The sequence below is a fragment of the Lipophrys pholis genome, assembly GCF_963383615.2.
Source record: "Lipophrys pholis genome assembly, chromosome: 12".
Lineage (NCBI taxonomy): Eukaryota > Metazoa > Chordata > Actinopteri > Blenniiformes > Blenniidae > Lipophrys > Lipophrys pholis.
In genome coordinates this window covers 30148713-30171964 of record NC_137641.1, presented here as the reverse complement: position 1 = coordinate 30171964, position 23252 = coordinate 30148713, and the positions used below count along the sequence as shown (strand labels likewise).

The 23252-nt window shown below is 44.7% G+C and overlaps 1 protein-coding gene across 1 annotated transcript; it reads right to left on the bottom strand.

The window, feature by feature from the left end:
- Positions 1-2378: 2378 nt before the first annotated feature.
- On the bottom strand, positions 2379-19262 carry sapcd2 (suppressor APC domain containing 2). The gene is made up of 6 exons (XM_080476302.1): positions 18256-19262; positions 13234-13367; positions 8450-8596; positions 7806-7907; positions 7226-7345; positions 2379-7125 (listed from the first exon to the last, which is right to left on the bottom strand). The coding sequence occupies exons 1-6, from the start codon at positions 19031-19033 to the stop codon at positions 6997-6999; spliced, it is 1410 nt and encodes a 469-aa protein (XP_080332428.1). The 5' UTR covers positions 19034-19262; the 3' UTR covers positions 2379-6996.
- Positions 19263-23252: the final 3990 nt, after the last annotated feature.

Genomic DNA, 23252 nt, shown 5'->3' with positions numbered 1-23252 from the left:
AAAATATCCCCCTAAATTACCGAAGAACTCAGAAAAGGTTCAATGTAAAGTCCTGAGTTTCATCGTGATTAAACTTCCCCTCAAGTAAGACGTACTTTATTTAACCCGACGCAAGATATTAAAGGTCGCGTGTGAAGCCAGAGCTTCTTACCTTCCCGTCCTCCAGCTATCTGCCCTCGCCCTGCAGACTCTTCATCTCATCTTCCCCCTCATGCGCTCCCCACGGCTGCACGCAGCTTTATGAAAATACCTGACTGAATACTTAGATATACACAGATACACAGATAGCAGTGTTGATCTAAGTATTCAGTCAGGTATTTTCATAAAGCTGCGTGCAGCCTTGGGGAGCGCATGAGGGGGAAGATGAGATGCAAATGTGCAACCGATCCAGTTTTACTGCAGGAGCAGGTCCAATAAAAAGGAGTCGACTCTGAAGGACGTTTACGGTTCTGTCACTCACCTGAGGGGACGATGGAAGCCGCCGCTCTTCACTCTGACCGTCTGCTCCGAGTGGGAGAAAACACTCATCCCCCCCACAACTCCACACAAAAAAAAAAAAAAAAGCACAGAAAACATCTCTGGTAACATGAGCCAACACTTGAGGGATCCCGGCTCTCAGTCCCATCGTCCAATCAGAGTGGAGGTGAGGGCGTGGGCGCCGAGGAGCTCCCTCTGGGTGCCACCACGTCTCGTTTGGCCCCCCAGGCCTCCATCTTCAACACTACCCCCCCACCCCCACAATCAATGGCAGAAATTTGAAGTGAAAAAGGAGGAAAATGGTCCGAATCCCAAAAGGAGGTCTGGTCTGCAGCAGTCGGCGAGGACAAGGGGACGAGTGTGGAGGACGTGTTGTGGCAAGTCGTCAGCCGTTCGATCGGCAGTGATGCAAGAAAGTGACGGAAAACTGCCCGTAAACAAGTGATGCAACGGTCCTGGAAATCACTTCTGATTAAATTCAGCGTAACGACGTGTAAGATGTTACAGGAGGCCGACATGCACACGCTGACGTCTGGCACTAGGCACTAGGCAGGTTACAGGTGGAAACAAACGTTAACCGACTTTAGAATCCAAAAAAATGATTTAAATGGAATCAAGTTTAGTGCTTTTGTCAGTATTAAATGTACTTTTCAGTTTATTTTATTACATTCACACCGAATGTGAATTAAAATGATTAAAGAGTGGAGTTGAACTTTCTCAGGAGTTCTGACTCAGAGCACTTCATCCGTCCAGTTGTGTTGTATTTTGAAAGAAGGTTCTATCAGTACTGCAATTTGAAGTTGATTGTACACGCAGTATAAATCTTTTTTTAATTAGGAGACTATCAGTTCATTTGTTATTGGAGTTACTGATCTCCAAAGTAAAGCTACAGTCACTGAAATGAGATACGATGAGATACTATGAAATACTATACGATATGGTCCATAATAGTATGATGCAATGTGTTAAGATATATGATGTAATATGATACAGTACAATATAATCACAGGCTACGGGACGATAGGACACAATGTGGTACGATATGATGCTACACAACGATGAGGTATGATGTGATATGCTGGATGACGAGGTCGAGATCATTCCCTCCTCATTATGCATTTTGAGCGGTATGACTCATACTCTGGTGTAATTTATAGTCCAGGAAATACGGTAGATTGTTTTGGGAAGTATCAATATTTTGGATCATAGGAGCTACATTCAGAATCTGCTGTGTCTGTGTGAGCTGGACTGGCTCCGCCCACACATGCCCATCTTGGGAAGAGGAGGAAGTACTTCCTCTCGTGGTGCCATGTGCCAGAGCAGAGCTGCCTAATTGTGGGAGGAGTCAAAGGGAGGGCCTACCTTGATTGGGATTGGCTGAACCCCCGATGACACTATATAGGGTTTGATTTCTGATTGGCCGATTGGAGCAACACACTTTTTAAAACTGAAACAACTGAACGAAATTTGAAATCTTTGAGGCGTCACACAGGATCTTTGCACGTCGTGGAGTTGTTGAGAGGAAGGTTCCACAGTGTGACATCAGCTGTCCAACATGGAGACATTGTGGAGCTCTGGACACCCTGAACTCGTCATCAGAACACGTCCAATCACTGTGGACGAAGAGAAATATTGAGATTTGAGACCAAACCGAATGATCGACTTCTTCGTATTTTTCCTCCATCTAAATATGTATTCACGCTGGTTCAGTTCAGGCTCATTGATACGAACAGATTTAATCTCATGTGAAAGTGCAGCACTAACATTCTCCATTATTCAGATCATCTGATGTTATTTTACATAAGCGAAGTGAGCCGGACGGATCACTCCGGATCATTTTCATACATGTTTTTCCCCGTTTGCATTTTAAATGACGACAATGTGAAACAAACAAAGGACATGGAAATGACGGCGGGACGCCTCAAAGTTTTAATGCTGAGAAAAAAAAGCTGTGATGCGGTGAGACAGTTCATTCATGTGAGATGGTTGCAGAACGTAGACGCAGAAGCATGTTCACAGGTTCAAATCCCAAATATTAATCATTGGAGTATTTTCCCAGTCCGGCCCAGATTGAACTGGGCCGTTTGTGGCTCCTGAACTGAGATGAGTTCAGTTATCTGCTCCAGTGTCAGAATTACTTCAGTCTTCAAAAGGGACTAATGCACACATGTGAGGATTCATTTATTTCAAATTAAACTGGGAAAAACAAAAAAAAACATTAAATAACAATAAAGTGGGAAATATCTCTTATCAGGAAAAATGCATATGAATGCAGTCAAACTGGGAGTTTCCCACTGGGAACGTTCACTCAAGCAGCAATTTGGGAAAGGTTAATAAGTTGTTTTTTTTTAAATAATTTAGAGTTTTATAAAGCAGCACAGTGCACATATTATACTCAAGTAATGACATTTTTCTAGCATCATTAATGGAAAGGTAGAGCAGAGCGTCGTCCGCATAGCAGTGACATTCTATGGAGAATACTGCCAAGGGGGCGGAGACAAACCGTGAAAAGGACGGGCCGAGGACAGAGCCCAGGGGGACACCGAGGTTGAGGTTAGATGGCTGACCGGAGGGAGAGGGAGGAGATCAATTATTTAACTAGAGCCGTTGGTGTTGGGTCAAGATGACTTCTGGGATATTTGGCAAATAAGTTTCACTCAAGTAAAGGTCACATGACCTTTTAGTTCACCGAGGTTGGTTCGTTACGCCTCTACTGGCTTTCGAAGGATTTTATTTTCGAAGGACGTTTTTTTTCCCCAACATACCTTTTGGACATATTTCGACGGCGTCCTCCCGGCCACAAGCGTTGGGTATGTGAAGCAGTGGAGATGCTGTCCTACACCTGTGGAGTCCTGACGAAGCGGACTGACAGCAGGGGGCGTGGTCAATCTGTCAAACGTGACACGTCCTCCATAACGCCAGCTAACATAAAGACACATCGTCCACCACCGTCGGACCAAGACGTACAAACACCGTTTGCCTGAGCGGAAGAGATTACATTATAGGTTATGTGGTTATACTCACAATAGACCTTTGGCGAAGCCCCGCCCCCAAATGGAAAAGAACCAATAGCATTCAATGACCAGCCGCCCGGACTCAGACAAACAGTTTCAGCTCAGGAGCATTAGAGCTGGCGACACTTCGTTTTCTGAGCTATTTGGGTCATTTAAGACACAAAAGTGGTCAAACGGTGTGACTGCATCGTGTAACAACGATACGAGGATTCTCCTTCAGGATACAGCCCGAAACCTTTAAAATACGACCGTTAGAATAATGAACACACCACTGATGTTAACACATCCAAGGGATTTAAATCCACACAAATAAGCACATTCAACCCTGCTGGGTCAGTTTTAGTTTTTTTTTTTTTTATTAATTCCTGCTGAGTTCTCTCAAAGGAAAGCAGAAGAAAAGGACTTTCACACATAATGTCGTCTGAGCAGCAAGAAAACAACCAAAACAGACGCCCCGACAGTACCGTATACATCCGTTACAAAAACTAGGACTTTTAATATTCTACCACCACCCTCCAACTAAATACCCCTGTAAACTTGTGGAAATGTTCTTCACAGTTCAGCCCCAAGCTGAAACTGGTTTTAACGTAAAAGGCTCACATACAAGGGACACGACAGCTGTAATCTCCAGGTTTTTAACCTAAAATCTCTTTAAGAGGATAAATATGAGCCACTGTGAGAGAGGAGCCGCAGCTCCGGCTCGCCAAAGCGATTTTCTGTCATTCTTTTACGTGGAACACATTCACCTTCTACCACCGGGGGGCGACGCTGCTCCTGGAGACGCACAGTTCAATGAACACGTCCTATTCAAACATTGAGACCGTGCAAGGCTCTCCACCTCGGCACCACCTTCACCCTCCGCAGCTTTCTTCTACGTGCAAACTTCCAAATGTCTCCAATCCGTCGCCGGCCCAACATCTCATCGTCTTGTATTCTGCGCCATCGACTTTCAAGTACAGTATGTAAGATTTTCTGCTTAAAGCATGAAGAAGAAAATGACCTGAATCGGGACGAAACATCAGTTCAGTCGCAGGTCTGCGTCGTGATTTGAAATTGAAGTTAACATATCAGCTTAACAAGAAGTCGTCCACCTCGTAATACCACAAGGTGGCGTCGTGAGTCAGGCTAGGAATCGAGACTCTTCACTAAGAATTGAAACTCACTGCCACCCGAAGGACAAAAGTGACATTACACCCTTGTTACATACTGCAACCTTCAAAACATTTAAAAACATCCGACACGCTACTACGCAACACAAACTGCTCGTACCGCCTGTAAAAACCAGCAAGAAATATTCAGGTAAACATGTTATTGGTCAATAATCTGACATCAAAAAAAGAAGGAGATGCTGAAAGTGTCTCCTTCAAGGATTAAATCAATAAAAAGGTAGTTGATAAGTCACAGCAAGCGGGAGCAGCTGAGCTTTTGTTTTCATTTTTAGGAGTGTGTATATATATATATATATATAAATGGCATTTTATTCCAACACAAACAGGTATCCAGCAGCTTTCTGGAGTGCCGAGATCAAACAGGAGCAGACTCAGGGTGAAAGGAACTAACAGGGTGCAATTTGTGAAGGAACCAGCAGGGGGCAGCAATGTTTCCAGCTTTACAATTAGAAAAAAAAAATCGTTTTAACTTAAACTAGTGGAAATGTAATGAGGCGAGTTTGACTGGTATGATGGTTGCATGCATGTAAACTGGGGTGTGGGAAATGTTCCACTTCCCAGTGGGAAACGTTTCTTAGAATGGGGTCAAACTGGGAGTTTCCCTCCTGGGAGAGTGGGAGGTTTGGGACAAATCTCTTGAGTAAACTTTTTGTAACATTTCAAATATCGGAGTCAGACCAAGTTTCCTCTTATTTTCCCTGGATTTTACAATATCCGTGTCTGATGTGTGACGGATGCATCGAGCAGAGACGAGGGAAATCCTCCCGGGAAAATGTGTTTCACAAAACACAGACAAACGGTGCATTTAGAACAAGACTTCCATCCTCGCCTGTATTTACCGGAAACTCTAAATGTCTCAACACAGCTGCCATGAGAGTGTACGATCAGGTGGAAGATTTAAACCGAGGTTTGAGAGAGAACGGGTTTCGACAATGAAAACCTTTTAAAATCAGGATTTTCTGAATTAATTTAAAACTACTTCCAGCCCTGATAAGAAAGCAGGCGATGGCCCCGTCAAGTTAAAATGGAAAAGCGTTTTGCTGTCCGTTTACACGACGACGGTGCTCTGGGCCACTGAAAATTATATATATATATTTTTTTTTAAACTGCTCCCAAGATGGAACTTTTTCAAAACTCGTCATCTCTTAAAACACGGCTAGAGCACACGCGCACCATGAACATAGGAAATAGTCCTTCTGCACATGCTCAGTAGAGCCATTCAGAAGAAAGGTTCCTCCGTGGGGTCATGACTCCCTCGATTCGCCTGGACTTCATACTTTTATTTTGACAGTCACCGTAATAACAATCTAACTTGGTGGTCTGTCCACTAGAATGTCTGTGTTCTCCCCGTCTTCATGTTTAGAGCGTCTTGGTCTCCGAGTGTGTCTCATTACAAAAAACAAACAACGGCACCCACTAGTGGCTCTACATGAAAACTACATCGTTTTCAGCGTTTCTGCCGTGTCCATGTAAACGGATATCGTTTTCAGAAAGACGCTGCGTTTCCACTTGAAACGTTGTGGTGAAAACAGGTAAACAATAAGCGATAATGTTGCAGTAATGATATTTGTTTATATATATATATATATATATATATATGTGTATGGCAGCACTCACAATCACTCAAATGTTTAAATCAGTTAAAGGCAAAACTTTGGTAAATCAATATTTAAGATTTGGCCATTCTTGTTTTATGCACCTTATCTTACATTTTTTTATGTTATTTTTAAACTAGATTTTATTATTTTCTTACTGTTTATCTGCTGCTCCGAGATCGTTTACAGCCAAGGAAGTTTTGTTGTTTGAATAACACTGACGATAATGTTTGTGATTCTGTTCTTAACATCAAATAGTAAAAACTTTTAACTTCTGCTTGTTCTCGTCTCTGGATTCTAACTATTGAAATCTTTTAACATGAAACTCCTGAAGCCCGACATGGAGTTTGAGTTCTTAGTTTGAGTTCGTCCTCTGCCTGTGGAGTGACGGATTTGATGAGAAGGAATGAAGAGAATGGCGGCGGTAGATCCCCTCCACCCCCCTCGGTACAAACTGCACCCTGTGTACAAACAGCCGAGTGTGTTGGAGTCCAGAACCGGTAATCCTGTAAGAGGTGGAGCGACGCCATCATGAGACCCGTTTGATGTCGCCGACTGTTCCAGGCTTTTCAGATTAGTGGGGGTGAAAGAAAGCTTTCTGTTCCCGGGTCGATCAGGAGTGTTCACATCCAGGTAGTGCATGCTTTGATTCGGGGTGGGGGGGGCGGGGGGGGGGGGGGGGGGGGGTTGAAGGTGCGTTGCCGACAGGGAGGTAACCAGGACCTGCAGAGAGGCGAGTGCTCAGATGAAGGTGGAGTCCATGGCGCTGGTGTCCTGCGCGCTGCGAGCCCGAGCCTCAAACAGCTGCTTGATCAGGGCCGACTTCTCCTGCTCCAGCTGGGCGATGCGCTCGCTCCGCTCCGTCACCTCCTGCCAGGGCAAAGGAAGGCCGGATGAGACACGGCGGCGACTCGGGGGGGGGGGGGGGGGGGGGGGGGGGCGTGGCGACGCGCCGGGCGCTGGTCGTTACCTGAGTGAGGAGCCGGTTCTGGTCCTTCAGCCTCTGGATGGCCTGAGGAGGCGCCGGGCCCGGAGGCTGCTGGTTGGCTGCGAGCGCCGCTGGCTGAGCGCCGCTGGAAGGAAACGACGGCTGGCGGGAAACGAGAGAAGAACCGGTGGTGAAGGAAAATCCTTTCTACACATCAGATTTCATTTTCATCCAGCTGTTGTGACGACTCATTTACACCGACAACGTTCTGAAGTGGGACCAGTAGTGGGCGCTGTTATTTGTTTTTGTAATGAACACACACACACACACACACACACACACACACACACACACACACACACACACACAGACGAAGGAGGAGCTCTCCCAAAGTAAAACACCCGGAGATGGTCGGCTTCTCCACACACACCAGACCTTCCTAATCCAAGTCCCACAATGTGAATATCTAATTCCAGTTAAACTACATGCAGGAGCAAAACAAAACTCCACATTTTGTTCATTAAAATAGGAACTGAAGCACAGAGAGATTAATAATTCACTCTTGTTGAACCCCAGAGTGAAGAAAAGGAAAACATTTGTGGGAGAAATGAAGACTTCTCACCATCCTGGTGCAGGAAATCAGCTCATTAAGGCAACGGTTGACTTCTTGTAGTTTGGGAATGAGAACATTCATGCGACTCTGACTGGCTTCTGTGAAGAAATCCTGAGAAAACATTAAAAAAAACAACCTTAAAACAATAAGAAAGCACATTTCAAGGAAGAGGATTTTTTTTTTTTTTTTAAGAAAAATCTGTAATATGAACTGAAAACAAAGTGCAGCAACTCAGGAGCTCCATTTTGTATTTATTTTTCTGAATATGCAAACGATAAGCAAGTTACTGAAAAAAGATAACTAATCAAGAACAATGAATACTTGCAGGAGTACAACTGAACTTGCATAATAACTTCAAACAGTTTTAAAAGCTCCTCTGATGCAGTCTGGTTTCATTTCCTGTAATTCTCTTTAATATTAATTCTCTTTAATATTAATTCTCTTTAATATTCTTTTTCTGAAGCAGATGAAGAAAACCAATTTGTCTAAACTCTGTTGACCAACAGAGCCGGACGGCGTCCCCCCCGACCCCCCGTGGAGACGTCTCCGAGGTCGTTACACCAAGAAAACTTCAATTCCCTGAAACTGTTTTGCACCGCCGCTCCAGATTCGGTTGCGGCCGGCGGAGTTTGGCGGCCATGTTGTAGACTCACGGCGCAGTGGGAGCTCTGGCCGACCTGCCGCTGTCTCTCCGTCACGTTGTGGATTTGGCCCTGGTACCAGTCCCGGGCCCGCTCCACCACCTCCAGGCCCGCCAGCAGCGAGTCCTTCTCCTGCTCCAGCTCCTTCATCTGCTTCAGCTGCACGGGTGGAGAATTTAAAAAGAAAAGAGGAAGCGTGTTAAGAGGACAACATGTCGGCTCAGATCCACGCGGGAAGAAAACACCCAGAATGCAACAGCTGCAGGAGTTCTTTGGACTTTTCACTGCATTTTGTTGAGATTGGAGTTGTTTTCAGGAGGCTATCATATCTTTTCGTGAAAATACACACATTTCCATCACGTACAGTCAACAAATAAATGATCTAAAGGTTAAACTTAAAGGTTATTATGGAACATCTTTCAGTGTCGGGCTGCATGTGGCCGATGAACTAACAGTGGTGGAGGATTCCCCCTGGTCAAGTCTTTCCTCGTCTTTTTGAAAGTAGAATTTCTTGGGTTTATTAACTGAAGTGTCACGAGATGCCGAAGCTACGGTATCGCTGTATAAATAAAACTGAAAAATAAAACCATCAACTTTGACAATTTAAAAAAAACAAAAACAAACTGATTTGTGCCCCAAGTCGTGTTTTTTTTTTTTAAGAGTTTCTCCACAGAGACCAGAAAGATAGAAAAATGTTCTCATATTTCCGAGGCGGCCGTGAAAAGAACCTTTCCACTGCAGCCAAGATTAACTCTCATCGTCGATTTTGAGCGGCCGGCAAACTCTCGTCTTTTCACGAGGGCATCTGCGGCGCGCTCTATTGTCATGGCGCCGGACAATGGCGCCACGCCAATTGTGCCGGACCCTCGCTCGCTCTCTCTCTCTCCCTCAGTCCCGAACAATGTTTAGAGGAGCAATCAGCTCGGCGTCATGGCAACAGCGAAGCAACCTAAGAATAGGGTAAACAGCGGAGCCACTTCAACTATGGCCACCCCCGTGTGTGTGTGTGTGTGTGTGTGTGTGTGTGTGTGTGTGTGTGTGTGTGTGTGTGTGTGTGTGTGAGAAAGGGGAACAGAGGGATGTGTGAGTCCGTTTGCAGCTCAGCGAGGCCGGGTTGTGCTGACCAGGCTGTCTGTGCAGCGCTCGGCCGCGGTCCAGGCCTGGACGCTGGCATCCAGCCACCCGGTGTGTCATCTTCCAGCCCTCCAGCCGCTCGCTAAATTCCTCTCACCGACACTCAGACGACGGGTTACGCAGTGCAGACCGACGCTGTAATCAAACTTCGTGCAGAATTTTTCTTCTTCCTCTTTCACACGGAGGAGAGCGGGGGGGGGGGGTCGTGGGGGCTTGGCCGAGTGTCAAGCTGCATGAATGTGTGAGGAACCACAGTCACACTGGAGAAAATCTACTTGGTCAAACATTTCAAGTGAAAACGCATAGTTTGGGTTTCGCATTTAGACAGCAACGTTATAGAGAACAATGTACGTTTCCATTGTCTAAATGATGTAGTTTTCATGTAGGGCCTCTAGTGGGCGCTGTTTATTTTTGTAATGAAACCACACATGCAGAGGACTTTACGCTCTAAACATTAACATCAGGAGAACACGGACATTCTAATGGACAGACGAACAGGTTGGATTGTTTTTATGGTGACTGTCAAAATAAAAGTACCAAGTCCCAGGAGAATCTGGACGGGGAGTCGTGTCACTCTGGAGGAAAACATTGTTCTTATTAACCGTCTACTGAGCATGTGCAGAAGAACTGTTTTACAGCCGTGGTGAGCAGGAGCAGCGTTTCAAAAGTTCGCAAGCATTTTCAAAGCGGGTTTTTTTTTTTTTTTTTAAATTGCATTTCATAATATTTTTACAGAAACTTACTGCAAAAAGTAGGTCACATCAAGTGTTCAGTCAATTAAAGCCAATTCTGTGGCCTTTGTTGGGGTTTTTTTGAGTGCAGAAGAAGCCAAAGCAGATTGAAACAGTTAAAAAAAAGAAAGAAAGTAAACAGAAGCGCAGCGAACTGATGGAAAACACCACACATGTGTGTGTTTGTGTGCTCGCTTCTGGCTGAATGAGCAGCCATGAATACACACACAATGACAGGACTCCCTGCTACACAAGCTGTTTGGCTGAAAACACAAAGAACAACACAACCACCTTTCAAACGCCGCCGACAAAGAGCTCCTCCCGACCTCGCAGCACGGCAACACAACGGCACAGAGACAATAAACAAAGTTTAAAAAAACTCACCAAAATAAAGAGAAATTGTTCCGTTAATTTCTTTAAAATGTGTTTTTTTTTGTGATTAAATGAGCAAAAGAAGCATAAAATAGTGGAAAAGGTTGATCAGATTGTTTTTCTTTCCCAACAAAAACAGATTTTTATTTTAAGAAATATATTTAAGAAACAAAATATATAATTTCATTATTTTCAATAGTTTGGAATGTTACTGTAAATTAAGATTAGTTAAACCAAAACGTCGGGATAGTGTAAAGACAAAAAGCTAAGATTGACTTTACATTTTAATGAAATTATTGTCATATTTCCTGTTAGACAGTTGAGTTGCACGTTGTTTATAGAGGGTGCTGTATAAATAAAGATTAATATCTTTATAAAAATACACGTCTACAGCTCTTAAACCAGATTTTTATTTTTCTACGTTTGCAACTGGCACCTAGAGAAATTACAATTGAACATATCAAACCGTAGCATCTGCTCACATTTAACCGTTTCAACCCTGAAAAAACAAAAACAGATAAATACCCTCAAGTGTCCTCGACATGGAATCACAACAGCAGCAGGACTTTTCCTCTCCTGCAGACGCAGCTGACAGTTAAACAACCTGCTGGTCATCTTCAAACCCAAACTCGTCTCAAAGTGGGATGTTCCCCCCCTCCATCCCTCCGTCTTTCTGCCCCCCCCGGACTCACCCAGAGGAAGAAGTGCAGGGCCTTGCTGCTGTAGAGGCTGCTGCTGAGGGGGATGAAGACGGTGGTGTAGGCGGCCCACACGGCCGTCCAGGCTGGGCCGGGCCGCCCCAGAGACTCCTCCACTCCCAGCAGGCCCCTGGGCCTGACCCGGCTCACTACCATCGGGACAGCAGTGGGCCAAGTCGGCCAGGGTGGGAGGGACAGAGGGGGGGAGGAGGGGGGAGGAGGGTGGGAAAGCAGAGGCCAAGAGGAGAAAAGGAGGGGAGGTCGGTCAGTTTGCCTCCCAAGACCAAAGGAGGGGGGGGGAGAAGAGACGGAGAGACAAACACGGGAAGAAGGAGGGAGAAGAGGTGAGCTGGAAAAGAGTGAGAAATGGTGAGGCGGAGGGAGAGAGAGAGAGAGAGAGAGAGAGAGAAGAGAGAGAGAGACGGAGAGTGAGAGGAGGAGGAGGCATGAGCTCCGGACCGGAGGGTGGGAGGGGCAGAGCGAGGGGGGGGGGGGGGGGGATGGGAGGGGAATCTGTGGGCCAATTGTAGGTGGAAGAGAGGAAAAGCCCTAAACTGGAGATCCTCCTCGTGTAACATGACGGAAGGTTTTCTTTTTCTTTATATTTGTAAAATACTTGATAAAGAAACTCAAACTAACGGCCTTCTAGTTCCGAGTCTCATTTTATAGACGTCACAACTTTAACCTCTCTACTGTCTGATTTACAGTGTTGTTGTTATATGTTGAGATTACCAGGTACAAAAACATTTGCCTCCAGAGTGTCATGACTTTAACCCCCAAGCATGTTTTCACCTCAAAAAGAAAAGGACAGACGATCGCCTCCAGAATGTGAGTTTACAAACCGTTCAGACAGAAACGCACCAAAACTAAAGAACCATAACGGTCTCCGACCTCGTGAGGACGTTCTAGTGGACTTCCTCAGAAAAAGACAAGGACCACAGGAGGAAACTTGCTTTCATTTTTCTCCAAAGACATGAAAACTCCAGAAGATGTGTCCCGACAATGATGAGAAAACGTCCTTAATATACATTCAGTACCTGCAGTATTTACTCTAAAACTCAACCGGACATTGATGATACAACATGTTTCTGGCTCCGTTTACACACAAAAGAAAAAAAAGTTATTTTCAAATTAAAACAGAAGAGTTCTGTTGCGTTTTGGGAGTCACTGAAAACAACTTCCTGAAAACGTCTCACAAAGGTGGAACTATTCGAAAATGCTCCGTCTCCGTGGAAACGGGGAAAACACAACTTTCTTGAAAGGCTGCTGCTGCACATCACCTCCGTAGTAACTCGTTGTTCTGCACATGCTCAGTAGAGACAAAAAAGAACAACATTTTCCTCCAGAGTGTCACGACTCCCAGTCCAGATTCTCCTGGGACTTTTATTTTGACAGTCTCCATAATAACAATCCAACTTGGTGGTCTGTCCCCTACAATGTCTGTGTTCTCCCAGTGTTCATGTTTAGAGACGATGGTTCCGTTTCTTTGTAAGAACAGCACCACCTTGTGGCCCGGCATGCCAGCGACATCGTTTTCAGTGTTTCTGCTGTGTCCGTGAAAAACAAACATTGTTTTCAAAACGTTGTTGTGTGAAAATGAAACTTTTCTGGAATGAAAATGTAAAAACGGAGCATTTTCTGTTGTTTCTCTGTGATCCTGAAGCCCCACCTGAGATTAGTACCATTAGAAACTGTTGTAATCGAGTTGAGAAAGACGCGAGTACACAATATGAACCTGTAACGAGCGACCCAGTGACGGGCCGCTGCTTGTCAAGAACTTTAAAACGTCCGTCTTCATACCTCAACCTGTCCAACGCCTTAACCAAAACAGCTGTCGGTGTGTAAACGTGTGTGTACCAACCATTCCATAATCCACTCCGTTGGAGATCGTGTGTCTCCGCTGCTCTTCCCGACTCCGCCCATGTCTCCGGGAGCCGCCGGTGAATCCCGTGGCTGATTCACTCTGAGACCTCGGCAAACCGGATTTGACGACACCTGGACAAAGACGAGACGGAGGTTTCAGAGCGAAAACACGCAGGAATGCGTCTTCTCATTACTGTCCGACGTGTTCAGGGTGACAGAGTGAAGAGATATTAACAATGACGACAGTGGCTGAACCCTGGGGTGAACGCTTCCTGTCAGGATTCTACATTTTCACTTTTGTATGTTTACGTGCCTTATTTTAACATCCGTTATGCTATTTTACCCATATATCTATTTATTGTCGTGCATTTTTCCACTTTTTACTTCCGTGTACTTCACTTGGAATCAAAATTAAATATTCTCTTTGAACAATGTGCACTTTAAAACATTCAGAATCAGAGCTGTGTTCACTCCAAAGATAAAATTAAGCGTTTTATTGACCTCTAAGAGGTTATCCTCGCAGCCTTGAGACAAAAATGTTTTAACTTAAATTTCTTCATTTATGAACTGAGTGGAGTTTATTTTGCTATAGTATTTTTATTCTTCTTTCTTTGTAGGACTACATTTGTCTTTTTTTTACTGCTGTAAAGCAAATTAAACAACCTTGCACATCAAAAAGGGACGATACAAATATACTTTCTGTATTTTAGTTTGTAAAGTCATTTAAATAAAAAAGAAAATTGGTGGGAAAATCTCCAGATAAATCCACATCAAGCTTCCAGTTTATACCACAGGAGGGCGCTGTGATCTGTTAGTAGCGTCAGGAAAAAGTCAGAAATACAAAACATTAATTAAAATTTAAAGGCTGCAGCTTCTCATGACGCTGTGACTGTTTGACTGAGAGCGAGTTCAAGTTGAGCAGGAATAAATATGTGAGCTTAAAGCTGTGAAACACACAACTGGTGAAACCCAAACACACAATCAGCTTGTTCTAATGTTCAGACCCAAACTAATCTGGCTTGGTGGCGTTTGTGAAGCTGTAAACTGAGATGGAATGAGATGGACACGGGGAAAATGTGCGTAATAATCAAAGTGCAGCACTTTAGCTGATGGCTTCAATAAAAAAAAAAAAAGACATTTTCACCAAGATAAGTTTGAAAATACAGTTTCTAGGTTTCATAGCTGCTGAAGGAGGAGTTTGTATGGAAGTTGTTTTTTTGTGTTTCGCTTCATCTTCACTGAAGAAGAGTCAAACTCTTCGTGTTTGACATCACCCCTCTAAATGATAAATAACACCTTCAACGTTCATCATACGCGTTCCATGCACAGATCTTTCTTGAGCAGCTGAACCTAAAGAGAAAGAAGTGAACCCGCCAGTGTTTCTCTTCAGAACCGCCATTTCTCTCAACCCAAAGCGTTTGTTTTGGCGCCAACGCTATGTGAGGTAAACTCCTAACGACAGGCGTTGAAGAGTTAACTGGAGGTGCTTTCCCCTCCACCAGGAGCGGCAGGAGATTTGCGACGATGTGAGATTTCGCTTCTGCGGTGATCCGTGGCCTCGCCGCTGTAATCTGGACTAATCCCAGCGGGTCTGGCTGTACGTGGAGGAGATTACAGGATGGACACTGCTGGTCAACCAACCGGGAGGCCAAGCGAGAGTGAAACATCTGAACTCCTCACTGATCAAACATTTCACTCCATAAAACTGCCGGCGCTAATATTCTAATAAAGTGAACATGGTTCTGCTGATTCAGCAGTAACGTTCCACTAAAGAACCATCTAGAACTCTGCAGCTCGGCTGTTTAGGATCACGTGAATCAGTAAGTCTGATATCTGAAGATAATAAATGCATGAAATGAATCTGGTTCAATTCCCCAGTCACAGTCAGCGCTGCCAGGTTCCCCGTCTCCAGCATGTGCTGCTCAAGGTTCTAAGTTGTCGTTCCGGTACCAACATTCTCCGGCAAAGTTCATTTTTTTAGATCACAAACTTTGCGTGGGAAGTGGAGTATGCATCTTTCAGGACCTTTTGTGCTTCAGCAACCTTTACAGAGGTAAAGGAAGCATCAGTGGTTCCTAGGCTAAACTAGGTTCTAAAGGAAGCATCAGTGGTTCCTGGGCTAAAGGAGGTTCTAAAGGAAGCATCAGTGGTTCCTAGGCTAAACTAGGTTCTAAAGGAAGCATCAGTGGTTCCTGGGCTAAAGGAGGTTCTAAAGGAAGCATCAGTGGCTCCTACGCTAAAGGAGGTTCTATAGGAAGCATCAGTGGTTCCTAAGCTAAAGGAGGTTCTAAAGGAAGCATCAGTGGTTCCTAGGCTAAAGGAGGTTCTAAAGAAACATCAGTGGCTCCTAAGCTAAAGGAGGTTCTAAAGGAAGCAGTGGTTCCTAGGCTGAAGGAGGTTCTAAAGGAAGCAGTGGTTCCTAGGCTGAAGGAGGTTCTAAAGGAAGCAGTGGTTCCTAGGCTGAAGGAGGTTCTAAAGGAAGCAGTGGTTCCTAGGCTAAAAGGAAGTTCTAAAGGAAGCATTGAGCCTCCTTTCCTCAGCTTAGTGAGAATTCCAACGCTCCTAATCATGGCCGCCACTTAAACACTTCTGTAGTGGATAGGAAAGGAGATAAGGACTGTTAGGAGATAGGAGGGACTGTTAGGAGATAGGAGGGACTGTTAGGAGATAGGAGGGACTGTTAGGAGATAGGAGGGACTGTTAGGAGATAGGAGGGACTGTTAGGAGATAGGAGGGACTGTGGAGAATATTATTAATTTAAGTATTGCCACACTATATTTTGTATTTAAAATGTAATTGATTAAATTTAAATAGTATATTATCTTTTGTAAATGTTATTTTTCAATTTTGTGTGTGTATATATATATATATGTGTGTGTACATATGTATATGTTTGATGTGCATGAATAACCAGTATATATAAAGCTTGTGTATAGTATATATTGAATGTATAAGCTTTGGATTTAACTGGCACCCTTTCAGCAGATCAGTTTGATAATTTAGTGTTTGTTCCGTTTGTTTTTCTGAAGACCGCCAAAATAAAAAAATAAATAAAAAATAAATAAAAAAAGAGGCATGTCCACATTTATTTCTGCCAATTAACAGTATTTATCGTCTATTCATGTGAAAAGCAACAGGATCGTTGGGGCGAGCAGCGAGTCCTTCTTATTAAAGCCTATTAAACCTGACCGAGTCCACCGAGGCAAACCTGGACAGACTTGAGTGAATGTGAAAGGACTGCCAGAGCAAAGGAGATCAGCCGCGGCTCTATAGGAGAGGCTGTATGCATCAAGAGGATGATGAGAACTCAAATGACGAAGCTCCAAGCGTCTCCATCCTCCAGCCATGGCGTCACCCCTCCGTCAGTCACAGGGTTGTAGCATCTCCACACTTCCAGACACGACCTTTGACCCGGCCTGTGGTTTTAACAACGCTAATTACTCAAACCAGCCCAGAAACGGAGGACCTCAATCTGACCCCGTTTATGCTGTGACGTAACACCGATACCTGAGAAATGTGTTGATGAACTCCAGTTCCCGCTGCCACCGAGCCTCACGGACACCTCCTGCATCAGTACAGTTTCCCCCACTGGGAGCTTCAGCCGGCTGACCAACACTGACCAACACTGACCAACACTGACCAACACTGACCAACACTGACCAACACTGACACGCAGGAACTCTGCAGAGATCCACACTTGTGTGGACGTCACGGCTCAGCGCTTCCAATTAATCTGCAATACGAGGCTGAAACTGCAGTGGACGTTTCAGCTCAGATATTCATGGTTCACTCAGGAATATTTAGTCTCAAGTGTCTGTTCTGTGTTGGTCTGATGGATAATCAGTCATGAAGGGGGGGGGGGGGGGGGGGGGGGGGGGGGACGGACAAACGCCTTGAGACCAGTGAAGTGGTTAAAGTGGCTCAATAAGAGGAGTACATTCATTTTATATCGGAGTTCTATCTGCATGTAGAGGGGTATCTATTAGAAGGCCTTTTAAAAGGTAAAACACGTAATAGAAGGAATCATTATTCAGCAGTCGTTTCATTTAGTGAAAATATGGACATTTATGATGTATAGTCTGCATAACAACAAAGAAAAAACTTTGAAATTTAAAGTGAAAGCTCCTCGTGGGATTATTCTTACTGGTCCAGACCACACAAGGTGAAATTGGGCCGTTTGTGACCCCCCCTGGGTTAAGTTCACTTAACTTATTGAATCAAAATGTAATTAGAGTACAACAAAGTATACCACAGTGACACTTCAATTACTCTTTGGGAAGTCACATTGACCAATAAATCACCACAAAGCAAAGAGTAAAATCGGATCATGCAGACTGATTGATGGAGAAATCCTAAAACACATTATTCATTTTGAAACTTCATGGGTGACTAGATTCATTACTTATCTCCTCTTTATGTAACTGTATTTCAATTTATGTTCGTTTGACTCATATTGGTAAGATCATGTCATGTTTTAGGGAATTTTAGAGTTGAAAAAAAGCTAATCTAGAAACAAATAGTTTTAAAAATGCATCTCCAGTAGAAATCTATAAAAAGGTGAGTATAGAGTAAGAAACTAAACCTCGGCAGTGATTTAAGATATCCATTACAGCAAACTTGATAATTAGAGAAAGATGTTTGTCTCATTTCTTCCAAACGGAATTGTGTTTATTTGTATTTGAATGACAATTATCGATCCGTCCATCTATTCAGGTTAGTTTAAAAGCTGAAATTTAAACTAGAAAGATTAACGATGGAGCTGCGTTTATATAGTTATACAAGACGCTTTTAAAAAGACACAAGATAATGCAGTGGTAAAGCTTTATATATATATATATATATATAGATTAGCTGTCTTTTTGGTGGTATATTGATGAGCCCTCTCTCTTTCTCAGTCGCACATGTTGGTTTCATTCTTCCCTGTGGAGACAGAAGCTGTGATTATTGGACTAAAACCTTAAAAGCCTCTGAACTCTGTCGCCCTTCACGTTTCATTCCTTTGGTTTGAACTTGTACTCACTCGGTCCCTGGAGCTGCGGTGACTCCAGAGCAAGAGACTCGATGGACCGGACCCTGCTCTGCTGAGGCGGGCTGGGTTTGGTGGCTTGGCCCGGTTCGGCTCGGTAGTTCCCCCCGCCTCCTCCTCCACCAGCCTCCGGAGCGACGGGAATCCGCTCCAGACTCCGGCCGGACCTCTCGAACACCGCGCTGTGCCTCGCCGGTCCACATGAGGAGGGGTACCCGGCCGCCTCCTCCGCCCTGGCCCGGCTCCGCTGCGGCGGCTGGGTGTTCGTCACGTTGCTCGGACCGAGCGGCCGGACCTTGTTCTCCACCCGGGGGCCGACGCCGCACGCGGACAGCGGCGCGGGCTTGTGGGGCTGCTGCGGGTGGACGGCGGCCTGGGCCCTGAAGTGGCAGCTGTGGTCCGGGTTGAGCATGGAGTACCGCAGCCCGGCCACGAACCGCTCGAAGGTGAGGCAGCCGTGCGGAGGGGTCACCCTCCGGAGGCAGCCGAGCACGCCGCCGGGCAGGTCGCGGGTGTCGGCGCCCTGCCAGCGGCTCTCGATCTCCGAGATGTGGACGTAGCCGCGTCCGCCGTCATCCAGGATGTCATACAGCGTCCGGAGGCTGTGCAGGAAGGCTTTGGGGAGACCATCTGTTGAATACTCGGCGTCCTTCGGGTGCATCTTTCCGGCCCTGAAGCCTCCGGCGGGGCCGTGGAGCGCCTCTCTCCGCGGCCCCGGTCTGCTGTAGGTCCCGCTCAGCTTGCAGCTCTGCTCGGTCGCTATCAGAGCCATGGAGGTGTCGACAATGTCCAAAAACACAACTGCAGTTGGCGAACTTTACGTAAACACACAGGTGAGCGCGAGGGAAGCATACAATTAATACTCGCTCGCCTTCCGAGGTATAAACAATAATCTCTTTTTAACTGTTTCCCACCATTGCCCCGGTCCTCCGCCCCCACGTTGCGCACCGTGTCGCTCCGCCGAGTCGCTCCGACTCTCTGATCCATACTTTCCCCTTTCTGCCCGGACCGCCCTTCAAACCGCCGTGCGCGAGCGTCCCGGGAGCGGCGATTGGCCGCGGCGAGCACGAGCTGAGCTCTGATTGGCTGCGAGCTGAAGTTGGCTTCAGTTTGAGTTGTGCTTTTGTTATTACCCCTGCTGCTGAGACGTTATTCATAAAGTCTGGATTTTATTACAGATTATGAACGAGAAGACCACCATCCGGGGAAACGGCATCGGATTACACAACTATTATCATTATTCTGATGCATGGATGGAAGATGTCCATTCATTGAATAAACAATTCTATCCTTTTTGCATGTGGAAAATGTCTCTTTATTGTCTGAATGAAACACACAAAGTAGGTTTATTTCAAGGAAATCTTGTCTTTAGAACTGCCTTAATTCTTAGTTGCATAGATTGAGAAAGAAAGCATTCTTAATCCCCTTGGAAATGCACAGTACACTATACTATCTGTGTTTAACCCATATAGTACGAAGAAGGCAGTGAGTAGTTGAACAGCTGTACCTAATAAAGTGACTGTAAAGTGAGTGTAAATGTATATACAGGTCTCTAATTTGATTTGAAACGCTGCGTCCAGACAGGAACCTTCAGGAGAGGTCACATCTATGCTGTGTTGGTTGTGTCTTCATCGGTTTCCTGTGAGATCTAGAACAGAATCTAAAGTTCTTGTTTGGACTTTTCAAGCTCCTGACGTCTCAGATCCATCAGATCTTAAATAGATGTCACTGCCACGTTCTCCCGGCAGGACACTGTGTTTTCAGAACGCTTCTTTCTGGACGGTGTGAGAAGCAGAGATCAGTCATCAGGCTCCTCTCCTGGGAAAATCAGGCCAAAACTCTCCTATTTCAAAAAGCTTAATGCTTATCCGGGTCCCCCTCTACCATTTCCCGGTTAAGCTGCTTTAGGTTTAGACTGCTGGGGGAGATTTCACCTTTAAAGGGAGATTTTTCTCTGCAAAAGTTCCATGAGATGGTCACGTTGTATTTAGTTGGAATTTATATCCATACACATACTATGAATGAATTAGTACTTACAATACCTCGAGTCACCAAAGCAGTTTAATGCTTGTGATGGTCTTTCTCACTTAGCAGATCATCATCTGCGTTTATCAGCCCAGAACTATTTCAGTAGTCATGACAATAATCAAACACATAACAAGATTTGGTATTGTATGTTTGTGACGTCGCCTCAGCGAGGCTGAAACCTCAGCGAGGCTGAAACCTCAGCTCGCTTTCAAAACTCATCACAACCACGGCCGAGACCTTTTCTGTTTTCGCTTCTTTTGACTATGAGTCACTGGTAGAACCTTTGCACACACTAATGTTTATCTGGGACCTGCCCAGACTTGAACCCTCATCTGATCCTCCTCTGCAGAAACTGAGAGAAAAGTGCCGGACGCCGTCACCGCACGCCAGCGAGGCCCAATTCAGACGGTTTGATCACTCTTCCCGTCCAACCAGATTCCTAACCCCTTTTTTTTTTTTTTTTTTTTAATTCCTCCTGCTTGCACATGAAACGCAAAGTGCACTTGACTTGATGCGCGGCAGGACACGTAATCAATAAACACACTGGGTTACTCGATCACACACCAGTTGTTCTTGTTAACACGTTGATTTGTGGGTATTGATTATGTCTCCGGGCCAGAGAGACGAGCCAAGCAGAAGAAAAGGCTTTGATTTTTCCACCGAGGGCCTGACATGAAAAAAGGTTGTCTTAAATATATATATATATATATATTATGTCTCTATATTTTATATATATATATATATATATATATATATATATATACGCCTCCAATGTTCAGGGGTCACATGCAGGCCAATTTCATCTTGAGCAGTAAACTAGTGCCATGATAACTAAAGGTTAAGCTTTACTTTGAGTGTACGTGATGAAAATGTCTATATTTTTACAAACAGCAAACAATTTGCCCAGAAAATGACCACAATCTCAACATGAAGCCATTTTTAATGAAACCTTCTGGTGCAGTGACCAGAAGTCTCCCCCTCCGGGTTCGGTCCTGCAGATAATTCTATGGTCTTTCCTCTCCTCTGTGGCCTCTCCTGCAGGATTGTTGGGTTTTAGTCTCGGTTCTTCAATTGAAATTAAAGCAGCATAAGTTGGTAATGTTGTTTGTTGAGATACAGATAAATCCCAAGCATGCAAAGGCCATTAAACCGAGAATTAAACCGAGAATATTCTGTAAAAGCTGTGAGATGGAGCTGGGTGTATTTATTCTTGATGGACTTTAGAAGCTGAACTTGTTATATAACCAACGGAGGAGAGAAAGTTTTAATAAGAGACGACGGGTCCACTGGTCAGTGTGATCATTCAGCTCACAGGGTCAGACGGGTGAGCGCTCACTCCTGCTCTCCATGTCACTCTTTCTCTCTCTGACACACACACACACACACACACACACACACACACAGGCAGGCTCAGCCGGCTCTATAAACCATGCCAGTGGTCACGAGCGTGCCAAAAGGCCAGCGCACAGCGCCGCTTGTTTTGGACTTATCCTCTGCTGTACTGGCCAGTCAGGCCTCTGCACACACACACACACACACACACACACACACACACACACACACACACACACACACACACACACACTGTCTCTGCTCATCATCTCCTGTGTGCTCTGGGTTCCTCGCCGTCTTCTCCTTCAGCAGTATCAGTGTTCATGTGACAAAGGGTTTGAGAAGCCATTCGGTTGATGAAGCCAGCGGGAGGAGCGACTGAAACCCTTTAGATATCAGATCGGATCCAGTGGGAGTAGAACGAGCAGAGGAATTAAAGAGTGTGTGTGTGTGTGTGTGGGGGGGGGGGCACATCAAGCCTTTAGGTTTCCTCACGTTTTTTTCCTCGTCCCTTCTCTGGCGTGAATTTGTGTTTTCGGCTCCTCAGCCAATCCAGGGATTGGACTTTGGTTTGTTTTATTCGCCGCAGCTGTTAAATTAAAGCCTGAAAGACTCTTATTGTTTTCAATGACTTGCACTGCATGGCGCAGAATTTATGTACCGTATTGTACAACCTGGGACAAAGAAAACGGAGAGCCGAGGGAGTCAATCACTGGAAGTGTTTTATGTTGTACCGACGGTAAATTATTCAGTGCCGAATGAACACATTGCGTTAACATTAGAGATCCTCTTTACGTGCATTCAGGGCTCTATTGTCCTTTAGAGGCTGCGGATCTGAGTGGGAAGGAGACGAAAACATCGGCAGCTCTTTGGGAATTTCAGATTTTCACAAAGGCTGATCATCCTCTGTGTGTGTGTGTGTGTGTGTGTGTGTGTGTGTGTGTGTGTGTGTGTGTGTGTGTGTGTGTGTGTGTGTGTGTGTGTGTGTGTGTGTGTGTCTTTATACAGACGACACGCTGTGTTATAACTGAATCTGTGTGATGTGTAAGCTGCAATATTTTCCTTCACGCTACATTTAATTTGTTCCTTTTAAATCTAAATTAATGGACATTTCTAGATTTTGTCTTCATATTTGCTAAAATACAGATTTTTTTTTAAAAGTCAAAAACATAATTAAACCATAATCCTGTAAATCTTTTTGATAAAGACAATAAATCTTTGTTAATCTTTTTGTTGTTAGGTAGGTAGGTACTCCCCAGTTCCCCGGAGTCGACATGTGATCATCACACTTTTCTGCATTTATTTCTCTTGAAAATCTCAGTCATGAACCTGAAACATAAATCTGATGTTCTGAGGATAAAAGCATGTTTACTGGAGCGTTCTGTGATTTTGGGGGCGGGGCTTTGTTGTTGTTTTGTTGTTGTTTTTCTTTTTTTCTTGGTTGTTTGTTCTAAAACAAAAAAAAAAAAAACAGAGCTATGGACTAAATACAACCAAGCAGGAGGAGTCATTACTTTACATGCGACATTGTTTGATTCTCGTTTCCTTTTGGTCTGAAGTACGACCAGCATGAGGTTTGTATAAGGAGAAGAGAGGATACCCTTCGTTATGCTTTGTTTTTAAATGTATTT